Source organism: Rhinichthys klamathensis, unplaced genomic scaffold (assembly GCF_029890125.1).
Source record: "Rhinichthys klamathensis goyatoka isolate OS25496 unplaced genomic scaffold, OSU_Roscu_1.1 h1tg000988l_1, whole genome shotgun sequence".
NCBI lineage: Eukaryota > Metazoa > Chordata > Actinopteri > Cypriniformes > Leuciscidae > Rhinichthys > Rhinichthys klamathensis.
In genome coordinates, this window is record NW_026607291.1 from 42,426 (window position 1) to 60,891 (window position 18,466).

Below are 18,466 nucleotides of genomic sequence, written 5' to 3' on the forward strand. Positions count from 1 at the left end.
TTTTAGTCATTTTCAGTCACATGTGTTCCTTTGTTCAGTTTTCCGGCCACTTACCAGTTGTCATGGTGATTAATTTGATCTGCACAGGTGTTTGTCTCCCTCATTTACATTGTATATAGGTTGCAATCTTTTCAGTCCTCAGTTTTCTGGTATTGTTTGTGTTTAGACCTTCTGTTACGCTGCCTTCTCACATTTGGATTACCTGAGTTTGTTTTATTAAAGAACCTTTTGTTTGTAGAGACCTGTTTGAACCTTTTTCATTATCTTCATCTGAACCAAACCGTGTCAGATGTGCAAAAGTCATCACCATGATGCTAAGGTGTTTTTGAGTGGTTGCCAGAAAATTGCTATGCAGTTGCTAAGGTGGTTGTAGTGTGTTGCTATAGGGTTTTACTCGGTGATTTAAAGACATCTGAGGTTGCTAGGGTGTTCTATGACTATAAATCTATTCGATTTTTGCCCAATTTGCACTTTGCAGTCTGGATGAATCTACAATAGTTGCTGAAAGTCTGTGTCAGTCTGAAGATTTTGAGCTGTCAGAGTTGAAAGATTTCACAGAAAATCAACCATTTTCTCTCTGTAACCAATTACAAAGTTGTATGATGCCTAGTGTTTTAAAATATGTTCATATTTTAAAAGTCTTGTAGTGTATTCCAGCCTAAATGAAAAAAAAAAAATCCATCTTCAAACCTTTGTGATCTTCTGGTCTCAGTCCCTTCTTCGCTATATATATACACTACCGTTCAAAAGTTTGGGGTCGGTACGATTTTAAATACTTTTAAAAGAATTCTCTTCTGCTAACCATGGCTGCGCTTAATTGATTAAAAATACAGCAAAAATCAGTTATAGTATTAAATATTATTCCAGTGTAAATCAGCTGTTTTCTGTGTGAATATATAGTAAAGTGTAATTTATTCCTGTGTCCAAAGCTGAATTTTCAGCATCACCAGTGTCAGTGTCTTCAGTGTCAAATGATCCTTCACAAATCAGTATAATATGAGGATTTGATGCTCAAGAAACATTTATTATTATTATCAATGTTGAAACAGTTGTTGGTCTGTCAGTTGTACAGTTTATTTTTTATTTTTTTAGGATTCTTTGATGAATAGGAAGTTCAAAAGAACAGCATTTGTTTGAAATAGAATCTTTTGTAACATTATAAATGTATTTACTGTCCTTGATAAATAAAAGTATTGATTTCTTTCCTCCAAAAAATAAAAATAAAATTCTCACTGACCCCAAACTTTTGAACGGTAGTGTATATAAAAGTGAATTCACTGAAAAAATAGTAACTGCACATATCTTCTCAAAATGCCACATAATTTGAGGTTTCGTCCAGGACGGGTTACTACTTTTTAATACTGGGTTTCAAAATGAGCAATAGATGCTTGCCTTAGTAAACACTACTAATAAATAGCATAATAATACTTTCTCTATTTCTTCATTTTTCTTTGTACCCATTAAATTAACTGTGTATGTAAAAATAACTGTGCTCATTAAATTACCTTTAGGCTTTATGTGATTTTACTATAATAGTATCACTCCGAACTACAGTTACTTAATTGGTAATGAATTGAAGGTTGACATTAATTACGCTAACTTCTGTGTACAAAACTATGTATAACTGTAATTAGTACATTTCTTTCAAGAAAAGAAGACCAACAAACACTATACTGGTCAAAAGTTTGGAATCATTAAGATTTGTTTTAAATCTTTTTATAAGCAGTTTCTTATGCTCACCAATGCTGCATTTATTTGATAAAAAATACAGTAAAATTGTGAAATATTATTACAGTATGAAATAGAAATAATGAATCGTACAATAGACATATTTTGTTACATTATAAATGTCTTTATAATAATGTTATATTAACATTATAAATTGATTAATTCTGAATTAAAAGTATTCTTGCTGAAAAATAATTGTTCTGAATTATCAGGGTGTATCAGGGTTTCCACAAAAAATATTAAGCTGCAAAAACTGTTTTCAACATTGATAATAATAATAATAATAATAATAATAATAAAAAAATCTTGAACACTAAATTAGCATATTAGAATAATGTCTGAAGGATCATGTGATACTGAAGACTGGAGTAATGATGCTGAAAATTCAGCATTTCAATTCAGCATTTCCATCACAGGAATGAATTAAATTTTTACATATATTCAGATAGAAAACAGTTATTTTAAATTGTAATAATATTTCATAATATAAATTTTACTGTACTTTTGGTCAAATTAATGTAGCCTTGGTGAGCATAAGAGACTTCTTTCAAAAACATTTTAAAAATCGAACCGACCTCAAACCATTTGAACTATACTGTATACTTTCTCAAACCAAGCAGTCGAATAAACAGTAGTAGGTTTCTGATTGTTAGCTGTGCATTTATATAGAAATATCCATTATTAATCATTCAAGGTGCAGTTTAACTTGAACCACTGAGTCATTCAGACTGTATTGAGTTTACTGGGAGAAATCATCTCATTATGGCCTCCATTTCAAGTTAAGCACTAACCCCAGGGATACATAAAACATATACCTCACAATGAGCACATGACCAAAAGCACTCCACATAAGCGTATACATATGTATAGCAGGGATGGAAATTAACTTTTTTGTCCACCGGCCACTGTGGCTGGTGGATTTCAAAATCTACCAGCCACTTTCTTGTTTTTAATTAACCGACAATGTGTAACTGCATGTGAAAATGAATACTACAAGAATACTTAAGCAGTTTATTTAATCTCAAGTCTCAATGAAATACTGACATTTTCTCTTTCCCTCACCCTCGGCCTCATCCACCTAATCTGTCATTTATTTTTGTTTTGATGATAATTTGAGCCAGCCTCCAAAAGTAATTAACCTGTCCTGTGATTTTTTTTTTCTCTCACACAACACTCTCCAGACACGGATTTATGAGCTATAGTATGTTGGTTGCCTTTACATTAGAATAATATTTAATATAATCTAGATATGAAATGGAATAAATAGCATTCAATACAAAATGAATATGTCTCATATATTGAAATCAAGTTTTATGTGATAAAATATTTGCTTTGTTGTGCATTAGAACCACATCAGGCATTTAGTACAAAATAATTTATTGAAGCATCCAGATACTTCACCACGTGACAGCAGCTAGGCTCCTGATTGGTTAACGCGGCGCGAATTGACGCCAAAGTTAAAATTTTTCAACTCGGGCGGCAGACGCGAATTCGCGTCAAACGCGTGAATGCACAAAAGCACTCAATAAAATCATGCGCGCGGAACGCGTCAGACGCTCGAACTTGCCGCGCGAATGAGGCGTATTCGCATCTACCACGGCGCGCTCTACACCTCATTCGCGCCGTAGGAATTTTTTACGCGCGTAACGCGTCTTTGCATTGACTTAACAATGAAATCACTCGCGCCAGACGCTCTATTCTCGTCTGGTGTGAACGCACCATGATGTTTTCTCTGCAGACCTCTACGCCTGCGATGTAACGCCACATTTTTGTTTGAAGGTGTGCCTCCTCTAAAAGTGTCCGCCGGCCGGGTGAAACAGTATGCTATTTTTATTTACCCGCCTCGGTGGCCGGTAGGTGAAGCGAGTTTACCCGCCACAACACAAAATCACCCGCATTTGGCTGGTGGCGGGTGCTAATTTCCATCCGTGATGTATAGACATCATTATGCATGTGTCAGTGTTGTTTGGAGCATGCGAGTTGCTCCAATTTTTGCATATAGCAGGTATGCTGGCAATGTGTGGTGATTGGCTCTTCCTGGAAGAGGATGACCTTGAGCGACCCACATAAGCCCACATGGATGTTTACATCCAGCCATGCAGCATTAGGCAGCACATGTGCACCGCCAACCTTCCTTCTGCCCTGCGTGAAGCTCACTCTGCACTGCCGCATGCTAGAAGACGTTAAAGTAGTTACACAGACACAAGCAAACAAGTCCAGATGGAGGAGAAACAGAAGAACCCATAGGCTCTATTCATAAACCGAGTGAGTTGCCTGTTATTTATGTAGATTTACATTATCCAAAGCGACTTACATTTCATTGAAGGCTTACATTTTATTACTTCATGCTTTCCCTTGGAATCCAACCCATGACCTTGGTGATGCTAGCACCATGCTCTACTGTTTGAGCTACAGGGATATACAGTGCTGTTAAAGAAGGTTGACTGAGCGAAGGAGAGAGAAAATCAGAGAAAGAGAGAGCAGTCACAACTTTGTGCTCTCTTGGCATGAAACAGAGAATTGTATTTAACTACACATCGGCTCTAATGCAGCTTTATGCGTCCTAATCCTGTTTAATTTGCTTCCATGGGGGGAAAATGAGAACAAATATTAATATTTTCATCCTCGGGTTTGTTCTTTGCCTTCTTGGTTCGTCTTCGTCTGTCTTTGACATAGGCGTTTCCCCATCTGCTTTTGATTCATTCTCTTTTATCTCTGTTTTCAAGTTACACTCACTTCTTCCCCTATTAATAGTTTCTGATTGCTTGCTATCGTCTGCAAACGTAAACTATCGATATGCAGAGATAAACTAATTAATTTGCTAATGTTTACTCAAGTGCATAATATAAATGTATTCACAAGACAGTCAAGGTCTTATCTGATGTGGTAAGAGAAAGCATTATTTAGCAGCCCTGACCACCATAATGGCCACTAACAATGTTATCTTAAGGACATGATGTCATAAAGAGGAATTAGTCGACTGGCTAGCGGTTATTGGGTTAATTACGTGATTTAATCAAGCTTTTTTTCTGTGCTATTATTCATTTGCACATTTTACAGAGATATTTGATAATGTTTGCAATAATCAGTGCTAATAAAAACTGCTAATACCTGGTGTGAATGTGATAAACTTCTGACCAAGATACCTGTAGGTGTTAGGTTTTCTTGTTGAAAGCTTGAAAGCATGAAAATCAATGTGAATTTCTTTTTGGAACCCATTTTACTTCTGTAATATGACTTATTTCAAGACTTCCATTGTAAGTGCATTATCGTTAGCATGATTGTTGGTTGTTTCTTCGAACTGATAGATGAAATTTCCATTGGAACCGACAGCATGCCACAGATGCTGTCTATAAAGCTTGTTTTAAATGCAGGATATCCATTTAATGATTTGGATGAATGCTTTACCTATAGAGGGTGTGCATTCATTCGGTTGCATCAGTACATTAGCCGAGTCATTAACAGGATGCATTTGTGCACTTTGAATTAAAGGTCTATTTGAAATCTATGTTTCATCCTCCAGGCAGAGCTCCAGACCCCCGTCAGCACTCGGGATGTGTTGGGTCGCCTCCAGCAGCAGGTAAGCGCTGAGGAGAGTCAAATTGAACGAGGTGCATCCTCCAATTCCACTGATGAAAGAGAAGACACAGAGGAAAGATCAACTCCTAGGCCCATGTCTGATAACCAAATACACCACACACAGGTGAGTCACTGATTGTTTTGGATGGTAGATCAAATTTATAAACAAATTTATAAATGTAGCTTCTTTAGGTCAAATATGGTTAAAAATGAATAATGCTTTAAATAGGTCTTCATAAAGTACATTGTAACTAGAGGTTGTACGACTACTGATTTCTGCTAGTCGATTTCTTATCAAAACAATACTCGAGTTACTCGACTACTCGTGGTTCATGCTACTGTAAATGAAAAGACATGAAATAGTTCTTATCAATAAATGTTTATTAATTCATAGCCTAAAGCCCCGTTCACACTACACGCGACTTTGTCGCTGCAAGTCGCCAGTCGCTGGCGATGAGGTCGCTAGTGGGCGTTCCCACTACTGGTTGACTAGTATGACATCCAAAAGACAGCGAATCAGCTTTCTTGCCGCTAAAAAACACAATTCTGGAGGGAAAATACTAAATATAAATATACTCCGTACATAAAAACGTCTGTAGTGAAGCATGAAGATGAACGAGACACAGAAGTCGATTTTTCTCGTTGCGGCCGTTTATCTACGGCATAAGCGCAAACGCCGGTCTATCTGGGTTCACGAGACCATTCGGGCTTGGAGACAGCACGGCGAGTACCACCGGCTGGTGCAGGAACTGCGGCTGGATGAAGTCCGGTTCCAGCAGTACTTCAGGGGCTGAGGAGAGGGATCACGTGCGCTCCACTCCTATTGGTTGTCGCTCGCGAAAATCGCTCTTCATTTGCATAAAGTGAAAAATTTCTCAACTTTGTCGCGTCGCCAGACACGCCCCATCTAGTCGCCACTGGTCGCTGTCGCGCGTGTCGCCGGATGTCGCCCGCTCACCATTGAAATGAATGGTATCGCGTCGCGTGTAGTGTGAACGGGGCTTAATGCAGACCTGCCAACCCGTACGCATTTTGTGTAGCGGATACGCATTTTGACCTCAAAGTACGCTGGTACGATTTGTCACTCTAAACTACGCAAAAACCTGGTGACGCCTCTGTGCACGCGCAGTCCTCAAATCAAGCAACAGCAAAATAAGCGGAGATCGACCAATCATAGCGCTGGGTTCATTCCCCAAATAGCAAGCGGGTATGATTGACAGATGCTTAAGGCCTATCTTTAAAAAGAGACTGAAAATCGACAGCAATAAAGAATCCCGCTCGATCCCGCTTCCACTCCCGCGGCGCGCCGTCTGACTGAGTTCATAAGAGAGGACAGTAGTCACAGTACTTCTGACTCCTGAAGGTAAACGGGCTGGGGTGGATGTGGAAAGTCGAAATATTGTTTTTAGTTAACTTAATCTGGATTCGATGATCACACGTGAGTGATCGCAATCGCATGGGTTATCTTAAAATACTCCGTCATTCATGGTCACTCAGATAAGGGGAAAACATCATTCAGCCATGCAAATTATAAAATGCTTAAGTAATACTGAACAATAAATCGCTATGGCTTAGTGATTATAAAAGTTCTGTGATTTGTGGATTGCTGAAGCACGAGTCTGGAGAAACAGGCGTTTATTTATTAATTCTCAGTGTTGAGAAACGTAGCCTGCATGTGTTACGTTATTGTGTTAAAAATAACTAAAGTACCTAATTAAAGCATTATAATTATGACATTACATATTTTAATTTTCATGTAACAGAGTAAAGCAAAACAAATAGCTGTTCTTGACTTTCATTACTGACGCAATATCCGCTTTTAGGGGCCGTTCACATATCGCTTCTTTTGCGCGCTCAAGTTTGTTATTTCAAATATAGCATGCTCATAATGGAAGCGGCACGCTCGTTTTTCCAGGCGCGCCTATGCCTCTGCGAGATGAAAACATCTCAACTTTTCAGAATGCTCTCTAGCTTCTGGCCAAAAAATCCTTCGATGACGCAAAATGACGATTTTTGCGTCATCGGAGGATTTTTTCCAGACAAAAAATACATAAATCTCTCGTATCAGAGGGATATGAGGGTGGAAAGCATGGTAATTTGAAAATACTACAGGTTTTCTACTAATACAAAGCTTAATGCTAAATCCTGAAGTATCCCTTTAATATTAATTTCAACATTTACTAATACAATATTAAAATCAAAAGTTGTATTTGTTAACAATAGTTAATACACTGTAAACTAACATGAACAAACAATGAACAGCTGTATTTTTAATAACTAACATTAACAAATATTAATAAATACTGTAACACATGTATTGTTCATTGTTAGTTCATGTTAGTTAATACATTATCTAATGTTAACAAATGAACCTTATTGTAAAGTGTTACCCAATTATTCATTATAGCTTTATTGATAAGTTTTTGTTGGGTGGAAGGAAGTGGACGTTTGAACAAGAACCCGCTCTCAACTTTCTGTACAGTGTGGAAACTTGGCCATGTTCTCCATTTAATTTAGTTTCCTTTTCTCACTCTCTCTGTCACTCTCATTGTGTTCTCTGTCTCGCCTCAGGTGTTGTTTGTGAATGACGGTGTTGACCTGGAGGATGAGGAGGCTGGTGAGGAAGAGGACAGCTCTCTGCTGAGAGGATGCTTTGATGAAGAAAAGTCAGCCAGGTCCTTCCAGGAGGCTCTGAAAGAGTGGAGAGAGAAAGGGCAGAGACCAGGTAACGCGCACACACACGCTCGCACACACACGCTCGCACACACACGCTCACACACACAGCTGTGTTTTTTGTGATATATGAGGACATTCCATAGGCGTAATGACTTTCATACTGGACAAATTGTATATTCTATCCCCCTACACTGCCCCTATCCCTAAACCTACCCATCACAGGAGACATGCTGCATTTTTACATTTAAAAAAAAACATTGTTTTTTATGTTTTTTAAGCTATTTGAAATATGAGGACTCGTGCAATGTCCTCATATATCACGTGTAAGTTGTAATACCAGTGTAATATGCATGTCATTATACACATTTGTGTCCTCATATATCACAAAAACAAAAAAGCACACACACACACACGCTCACTCACACACACACCCTCGCTCGCACGCACACACACACACACACACACACACACACACACACACACACACACACACACACACACACACACACACACACACACACGCGCACATCTAAGTCTGTGCAGAAAAGCTACAGTCAAACCACAGTAATAAAGTGACATACTGTCAGGTTTGTGTGAGCAGCCACGCATATTCTGTGGCAGGCTGTCAGAACACACAGAAACAGTCTCTCATAAAGCACACTCATGTGTGGCATTGACTGAAATAACGCACCGCACGAGTGTGACAGGGCCACTGATTGGTTGCCAGTTAACTACATACAGTATATGCATGACAAACATGTGCTATGTGACGGTGCGTGTGTGCTTCCAGATGCTGTGTACAGTTTGCAGAATTCCGTGATTTGACAACTTATGATGCAATGTGTTTTTCAGAAATTATCAGCAGAAACTTGAATGACGATGCCAGGTCACAGGAATTTAGTATGTTAGCGATATTAGTCAAGAACCATTGGATGCAGAGGAGGTTCCCCTTCAGTCGCTCACGTTCGACGTGACGTCGACGTGACGACGTTAGGGGATCACTTCAGGGAGCCCTATCAACTTCGAGTATCTAAGAACAAGCCAATGAACGTTGGCGTGCGTGAACGCGTCACGCGCCCCCGCCCCGCAGCGCGGGTATAAAACAGGAAGCGGGCGCGAGCACCCACCGTCTTTCATTTCGGAGCGCGAGTTTCCTGTGACTGATGTCTAAGATTCAACGCCTTTGAAGACTTCAAGGAAGATCTCTCTGTTCCAGTGTTGGTGTGACGGCGCGATCAGCGGTGGCCGCGAGCAGTGCAGCTCTCAACTGCTGTTCTCACAGCACTATTGTTTGTGTGTGTGTGTGTGTGTGTCCACACAGTGGCTACCCCTGGGCGCCTCAGCACTGTGAGAGCAATTTCCTTTTTTTATTTTACTAAAAGAGCAACACAAGCGGACCCTGCGTCTTTTTCAAGATGTCATTCCGCTTGTGCGTTTCTGGATGCAGTCGTTCCCTGGCGCCAGCAGATGGCCACAATAGCTGCATCTCGTGTTTGGGCGTTCGGCACGCTGAAGCAGCTTTTGTGGATAGCTCATGTTCCCATTGCGGGAATATGACTATCACAGCACTTAGATCGAGACTCGCTTACCTCAAGGGAGGTGCAGTCCCCTCGCCTATGCCCCGATCTAGTGCTTATTCTGCCCCGCAGAATAGGCCTACTTCGGCGCATGACCAGGGTGATCTGAGGATTACCGTGAAGGCTTCCCCGCCGAGGCAATCCCCGCGGGCCCCTCATGCCTCTCATGTGCTGTTGCCATCGGCGCCCCTTGGCGAACGGCTCGGTCCTTCTCCGGAACGACCAGTCGTTTCCTTTGGGGCACCAGCTGACGATCAGATGTCGATCGCAGCATCGGAGGGGGAGCGGTCATCTGGAGATGACGACTCGGCTGCGTTGCCCCCTTCGGGGTGTGTAGCGTTGTCCGAGCCGGATCCAGAATGGGCCGCTATGCTCTCCCGGGCCGCCGAGAAGGTCGGGCTTGCGTGGAATCCTCCACCACATCCCGAACCTTCTCGGCTGGACGATTGGTTTCTCGGGGCGGGCCGTGCTGGTTCTCAGTGCGCCGCCCCGGTACCTTTCTTTCCGGAGGTGCATGAGGAGCTTTCTAGGACGTGGAAGGCACCGTATAGTGCCCGAAGCCGTCCTAGTGGCTCCTCTCCCCTCGCCACCCTCGACGGCGGGGCAGCTAAGGGGTATGTGGGGATCCCCCAGTGGAGCGGGCTGTCGCGATGCAGTTGTGTCCGGCATCCGCCTCCTCCTGGCGGGGTGACCCACGCCTCCCGTCCAAGGCCTGTAAGTTCTCGTCCGGTCTAACGGCGAGGGCTTACAAGGCCTGTGGACAGGCTGCTTCCGCTCTTCATGCCATGGTGCTCTTGCAGGTCCACCAGGCCCAGGCGCTCATGGACATGAACGAGGGTGGTTCTGACCCAGAGCTCCTCCGGGAGCTCCGTGTGGCAACCGACCTCGCCCTCCGGGCGACGAAGGAAACCGCACGTTCAGTCGGTCAGGCGATGTCAACCTTGGTGGTCCAGGAGCGCCACCTTTGGCTCAACCTGGCGGACATGAGGGACACCGATAAGTACCGGTTCCTGGATGCCCTTCTCTCCCAGGTTGGGTTGTTCGGCGACGTGGTCGAGAGCTTTGCCCAGCAGTTCTCGGCCGCACAGAAGCAGACGGAGGCCATCCGACACATCCTGCCCCGGCGGACCGCTGCTGCTCCCACCCGCCCGCCGGCCGCAGCTCCTCCGTCTACTCGTCGCCGAGGTCGGCCTCCTGCGGCGTCCTCCGCTCCCGCTGAGCCCCAGCAGCAGCCATCATCCAGGCCTCGGCGTGGAGCAAGCCGCAGGAAGTCGACCCCGCCCGTCCAGGCCGCTGCCAAGCCAGGAGGCAAGCGCCGGTGCAAACGTCCCTGAGACGGGCGGCCCAGAGGTGGATCAAGTTGCTCTTCAGGAGATGGCGGACGTGCCACTCCTTCCCCCGGTGGAGGGCCGGGTGGAGAATCCTTTGTTTCCTTTTCTTTTTGTTCCTTTCTTTGAAAAGGTTCCCACCTTTTCAAAGAAAGAGCAATTTCTGAAACCTCTGGGCCCCAAGAGGGCGCGCTTGGCAGTCGACGACGCTATGCCTTGTCACTCCCGAGCCCCTCTTCCATCGCCAGCCGGCAGCAGTGGCTGTGTCCTGGACGCACTGTCGCCTCTGCACACTCACTCTGCCCTCCGGCGGAAGCAGGTACGTCTCGCACCACACGTTCAGACCCCACTCCGGGCCGCTATGCCGCCCGAGTCGGGTCCCTGCATTCCGTCACGCTGCCCCACTCCGGGTACGTCTGTGGTGCCGTTGGTCCCGCTTGCTCGGTCTCTGGGAGCTTGGCTAACGCTTCCCAGTCCGTCTCGCTGGCTCATCCGTACTGTCAGACTCGGCTATGCGATTCAGTTCGCCCGGCGCCCCCCTGTTTTCAGGGGCATCCTGTTCACCCGTGTTCTGGCGGACAGTGCCCCTGTTCTCAGAGCGGAGATTGCAGTCCTAATGGCGAAGGAGGATATGAAGACCGGCTTCTACAGCCCGTACTTCATTGTACCCAAGAAAGGAGGTGGGTTACGGCCAATCTTGGACCTGCGCGTCCTGAATCGGTCCCTTCACAGGCTACCATTCAAGATGCTTATGCAGAAACGCATTTTCAAATGCATCCGTCCCCAAGATTGGTTTGCAGCGATCGACCTGAAGGACGCGTACTTTCATGTCTCGATTCTCCCTCGACACAGACCGTTTCTTCGCTTTGCGTTCGAGGGACGGGCATATCAGTACAAAGTCTTACCCTTCGGGCTGGCCCTGTTGCCCCGCGTCTTCACGAAAGTTGCGGAGGCGGCCATTGCTCCCATGTGCGAGCGTGGTGTTCGCATTCTCAACTATCTCGACGACTGGCTTATTCTCGCCCAGTCGAGAGAGCAGTTGTGCGAACACAGGGATTTGGTGCTCAGTCACCTCAGCCACCTAGGGTTTCGGGTCAACTGGGAGAAGAGCAAACTCACCCCCTGGCAGAGGATCTCTTTTTAGGCTAGTGACAAATGGTCAAAAAGTGCTTTAGTTTTTGAGATACCCCTACCGGAGGTAGAACTAAACGCAACAATGTTTGTCCTCATCTCTAAGGTCTCCCATATATGAAATGGATTCTTGGCTAAAAATATTTTACTGCTAAGATTGTTAAATTAACAGATATTGTTATACACCCCAAAACCAAAAAAGGACTAAAATATAGCCTGTCCGTATGGGAGTTAAGGTATATAAACTAGTGCAGATCAATCACACAAGCTCTGAGAGCTTTAAAACTTGACATGTTTGTAGTCAGGAAGTTGCTTTAACTACTAGAAAAGACTGGATGTGAATATCTTGATGTATGGAATAAATAGAGACATATAAACACATACCTAAAATAAGCGGACATGCACGAATTTAATATTTATGCAGAATATTTTCATTTACTTTATGGTTGCTTTGCCAGGGATTATCATAGAAAGACATATGATGGCTTGTTGGAAAGGTGGGGTTGTGCTGAATCCAGCAATACCAAGTATGTAAATATAGCATGACAAATCAGGGTGTTCTGTCACTCAATGCATGAGGTGTCTAAAATGAAAGAAAATGGAACACTGACAAAATAGTCTCAAGTCCAAATCACATTATCAGTGGTGAGAAGAATGTTGACAAATTCATTGTTACTGCAAAGTAAGTTACAAAAGGTAAGTGCTGATCTGTATTTATGATACATTTAATAATGATACATTTCATAAGGCACAGTATACTTTACAGTATACTTTACAATTCATATGAAACACAGATCCAATTGAATCAGGTTAACATTGGAATGGAACACCTTTTATTAAAATATGTATATCCACTTGAATTTTGTTATGGTCAAGTCATTACTGAATAATGGAAAATGATATTGTTAGCTTTTGTCTGTCCAGACCAGCAGGGGGCAGTAGAGCCTACACTGCTTACTTCACCCCATTGGTGTGATCTTTGATTAGATAAGAATAAGATATTTTTCATTTGATAAGCGTATTGTGGTCTAGTGAGTTGACTACTGTTAGGCTAATGGTTGGATCCAGCTGTAGCTAGCGTTGTCTTTATTGATATCTTCCTAATCAGACAGGTAAATCATTACAAATATTATGCAGTGTTTCCCCTACCATTGTTTTAGGCGGCCCGCCCCCCCAAAACGACCCCCGCCCCCCCTAAAATGCTGACGAAATCCAGTCATTAAAACGGAATTTACTGTATAACACGGAATTTGTAAATCTTTTGAGGAATAAATAGAAAGCAGTTCAGTACACTTGAAATCAAATCGCGATGTAGACTAGTGTGTGTGAATATTAAACCACAAAGACTATTTAAATACGAATCCTGCATGTTCTGTGTTGATGAATGGTGCAGCCGGGTGCAGCCGACGCTCAGTTTCATTTACCTCACCACGACGCGCAGTTTCATTTACCTCACCACGACGCGCAGTTTCATTTACCTCACCACGACGCGCAGTTTCATTTAGTTTTTTTGCCTATATGAAGACACAAATGCATGAACTTCATCTACAGGCTCTAGATCCACTCTGAAAGTCACTTCGTGATCATTTAACCGCTTCATTTGAGAAAAACTATCATCATGACATAAACACACAGAAACTCAAAACGTCTTCACGGCAACCCGTCAAAATAAAAGTTCGGTTTAACTTGACAGAAATATATTACTGTTGTACAGTAGAATTTAGATATGTCCCAATGTAATAATACTAACACTAATCCAAATAAATTATCAAAACTAAATTTAAGGAATAATCAATTTTTCTTCCATGTTTTAATTTTAACAGTAACGTAAAGCTCATTGTACAGCACGTTATTTGACAAAATTTGTATTTAATTTCATATGATTAAAATTGATGATAAAAGATAAAATTTGTGTTTTATGTCTTAATTTTATTACCAGAAAAAACACAACACAGAAATAGTGTGACATTTTTTTTCATAGATTTGTAGAAAATGTTGTATAAGTGTAATGAATTATAATACATGATTTCAATTAATTAGACATGCTTTTTGATTACTAAAAAATGTACACCACGTATCCATAACACGCCCGCTCCGCAACACTAGCAGCCCCCCCCCCCCCCTGAAAAAAAATCCTAGGGGAAACACTGGTATGGCATATGAAAAGGCTGACCTAGCCTAATACAAGTAGCTAAATAGCTAGTTGTAGAAACTACTTAGCCTAACTAAGAAATTACTTAGCCCTCTGACTAATGTTGCATGTGTAATTCAACTTGATTTGGATTTCAATGAAAATTCTGAAATGTATATCATTTTTCCTTTTCACTAGTCTCTTGAATTATGGAGAATGTCTTACAGACATTGGATCCAAAGCTTTGTATAATTTGTGGGAAACATTTTGAAAAGGGCAAGAAAAAAGATCCCTATGTCCAAAACCCCACAGTAGAAGGTCTCCAACGCATACTTACCCTTGCTCAGCAGAGAGAGTATGATGTCCATAAAACTCTGGCTCCATATACAGATGACATACTTTCCTCCAAAATCAAAGTTTCATATCATGTATCATGTAGAGCGAATTACTGCAGTAAGACACAAATCAGTGAGCAGCAGCAAGTTGCAAATGTTGAGAGTGAGAGCACATCTGCACCAAGAAGGCTGAGTAGGGCTGATACAACATCATTTAAAATACGGAGAGATTGTTTCATTTGTGGGAAGGCCAGCTCTAGACCAGAACCTCTGACAGCCATTTCGACTGGTACAGGCGCAAGTACCAGAGACAGGGTCCTTCGGGCAGCTTCTGAAAGGCTTGATGAAGATGTACATCTTCGAATTCTTTCATGCCCAGATCTCTTTGCATATGATGCCAAATACCATAAAATGTGCCTTGCACACTACATCTCTGAACGAAATATAGCAGCTGCCAGACGAAGAAAAGAATCAGAAAAGCAGACCAATGTCTATGACAAAGCCTTTATTAAGCTCACTGAAGACATTGATAAAACAGTATTGTCCAAATATATGAAAGTGAGGACTCTCAACTCTTTGACTGATAGCTATGACAACATACTAAAGACCATTGCTGAGGAAGAAAGTGTGTCTATAGTTCAACACAAGAAATATAGATCCTGGAAACTGAAGGAAAAGCTGATACAGCATTACAAAGACAGGCTTGTATTTGTTCCACGTCCAGGACAGTCAGATCTGATCTGCTCAGATAGTATGACCATAGATTGTGCACTGAGGGAAGCTGCTAAACTCACAGAAATAACAGTTGACTGTGAGACAACACTTCCACAGACAAGTCAGAGTCTTTCCGAAATCCAAATATTACACAGAGCTGCAGACATATTGAGGAAAAGCATGGAGCAGGTAGAGCATGACAGTCAATCATATGTCAGCAGTGACCATCTATCACGTCTCCAATGCAGCAAGTATGTACCCAACATCCTGTATGACTTTGTCAACTGGTGTGTTGATTCACATGCCCACAGAGATTACCAAACATGTGATGATGACCCAGCTTCAAAGGACAATCTGTGTGTTATCGCAATCTGTCATGATCTCATTGGACAGAGCTGTCACGTCCATACGCCAATCACACTGGGACTTGCCATTTTGATACATCATGAGTTTGGTAGTAAGACACTCATCAATGAGCTCAGTGCAATGGGGCACTGTGTTTCCTATACAGAGGTTAGGCACTTCCTTACATCTGTGGCAGCAGACCAGATATCAAGGACAGAGAGTGGTGTCTACATCCCAACTGGCCTCACTGGAGTCGCTGAACATGGAATTGTTGATGCAGCCATCGACAACTTTGACCAAAATGAAGAAACCCTGGATGGGAAGCGTACAACTCATGCCATGGCGTCTGTTGTGTTCCGAAGAGGCCAAGTCTCCACAGCAGATAAATGCCTAGCACGGGTTCCACAGAGGTCCCTCACCACCTTAAACACGTTTGATATGAATGGAGATAAACTTTACAGGTACCTTTTTTGTCTGAAATCTATTTTTGTGTTGTTTTTGTTTTCATGTTATGGTATTCGCTTAGTCACATGAACTGCTAAAGATTAATACAAAGTAATGTTCAATATGAATGTATGTTGTGAGGTTTTAAAGTGATTTGATAATCAATGCATATGATCATAAGCTTATCCTCTCATTTCAATTGTGATTACAGATACATCAAATCTACAAAGCGACCCGAACCACCTGAACTTGGCCAACCTGAGTTACTGCACACAAACACAACAATCTCTAAAGCAGCTGAAGACAGAGATCTGGTATGGAAGCTGTCCCGAAATGTAATTGAGAATCAGCTGCATGTCCCTGCTTGGTCTGCATTTAATGCCTTCACGTCAGACACTGCTTGTTCAGTAGCCAGTGTACTCTACCTGCCCTTCATAAGAGAATCACCCTCAGAATTGTCCACCATCTACACATCTATGATACGACTTGTACAGCTTGCTGCAGAACTGGGACAGCACCATATTCTTGTGACAGCAGACCTCGCTATTTATAGTAAAGCACAACAGATCTTGTGGAGCAAACCATCACCCTTACAAGGAAAGATCACAATGAGACTGGGAGGTATGCATATCACAATGGCTTACCTAGCAAGCATCGGAAAGCTCTATGGCGATGGTGGACTCTTTGACATACTAACTGAGTCAGATGTGTATGCAGAGGGAACAGCTCGACAGTTGCTTCAAGGGAAACAGCTGACAAGAGGAGTAAGAAGCATAAAGCTAGCCTCTGAGGCTCTTTTCAGGCTCTTCTGGCAAGCTATGCAATCATGGCTTGAAAAACAAGGCCAATGTGCAATGACTGAAGCACAAGAGCAAATCCTACAAGATGTACAGCATGCATTTCACGCTAATGACAAGGCCACTGCTCAACAGCTCATCAGTGAGGTGAAGACTGATCTTCCTGAGATCCAGAAGAGAATCCAGATGTTCATAAATGAGGGAGTTAAGCAATCAGCAACCTTTGGATACTGGTTAATGTTCCTCAATGGTGCTGATCTATTGCTAAGGATTCTTCGTTCAGAGCGTGAAGCTGACTTTCAACTTCACCTGAATTGCATGTGTGAAGTGATGCCTTGGTTCAGAGCTGCTGGCAGGACCAATTATGGAAAGTACATGCCAGTCTATGTTGCAGAAATGAAAGCACTTGAACATGAACAACCAGAAGCATACACATTCATGCAGCAAGGTGGGTTTGTTGTTCGCCGGTCTGAGCATCGAAGCTTCAACTGTGTGGCTACTGATCAGGCACTGGAGCAAACCATTAATCGAGAAGGCAAGAGTCAGGGTGGAGTTGTTGGCTTCACATTACGAAAAGGAGCTCTCACAAGATGGTTGATGACAAGACATGTGACCACAGCATATGTGGATGCCATGAAAGAGCTTTGTGACACTGATGATCAGAGCCCGAAAGCACACAAGGAGCATGGAGCATCCAGAATGGACAGAGACGAAAGAGACATACAGAAGATAATGGAAGCTGTGGAGCAGAGGCAGAATCCCTTTGATCTTGATAGCATTCCTGAGGAACTGATCAACATTGCAAGTGGTCAGGTTGCATCTGAGAAAGTTGCAAAAGAGCTCTCAAGCTTCCTCCAAGATGGTGCGAAGCAGAATGCCATCTTTATTGAACAACGTCTGGCAAAATCAAAAAGAACAAAGAGCTTCTGGGAGCCAGAGAAAAGAAACCAGTGTGCAACCTTCAAGGACATGAAAACATCAGTTGGAGTCAGCATATCTAGAAAAGTTCACATGGACTCAGATGTGCTCTTTCGAAGATTACTGGCTGTCTCCAAGCAAAGAGAGGTGTCCATGGAGATTGTGATGTCTCACGAACTCGCAGCTGTCCCACCCTCTTTGTTTTATGATGATGGAAGCATGAGGAAGACAACAAAAGCTGACCTGGCCAAGAAACTTGAGGCTGTTGTTGAAGAGACACAGCAGCTGCCAAATGTTAAAGAACCATCAGCATATATCATTGATGGCATGGCTCTTCTACAGAGTCTCAATGATTCAGCGTTTCAAACATTCAATGACCTGGGTGAGTGTGTCTGGAAAAAGATCACAACTTTAATGGGAAAGGATACCTTCCTTTCCCATTAAAGTTGTGATCTTTTTCCAGACACACTCACCCAGGTCATTGAATGTGTCAGCTGTGTCGTTATAGTGTTTGATAGATATGACCACCAACACTCAGTCAAAGATCTTGAAAGACAAAGAAGAGGCACCATTCACACCAGCAGACGAACACATATCATCACAGGACAAACAAGTGTTCCAAACTACAGAAAATACCTCAGGATCAGCGGAAACAAGGCTGCTCTATGTAGCTTTGTCAGCACCTACATCGCCAGTACTGGGCCAACGAGAATTTCTTCAGGGAACACTGTCATCTTGGCAGGTGGCTTTGAAAATGGTCAAG

General features: G+C 42.8%; 1 protein-coding gene across 1 annotated transcript in view; it reads left to right on the forward strand.

Annotated features, from left to right (window-relative positions):
• zbbx (zinc finger, B-box domain containing) overlaps positions 1-18,466 on the forward strand; it is a 73,811-nt gene that overhangs the window by 16,089 nt on the left and 39,256 nt on the right. The window contains exons 8-9 of the mRNA XM_056244480.1: positions 5,252-5,431; positions 7,879-8,032. Coding sequence (XP_056100455.1) covers positions 5,252-5,431; positions 7,879-8,032 — 334 coding nt within the window. The remainder of the gene's footprint in view (positions 1-5,251; positions 5,432-7,878; positions 8,033-18,466) is intronic.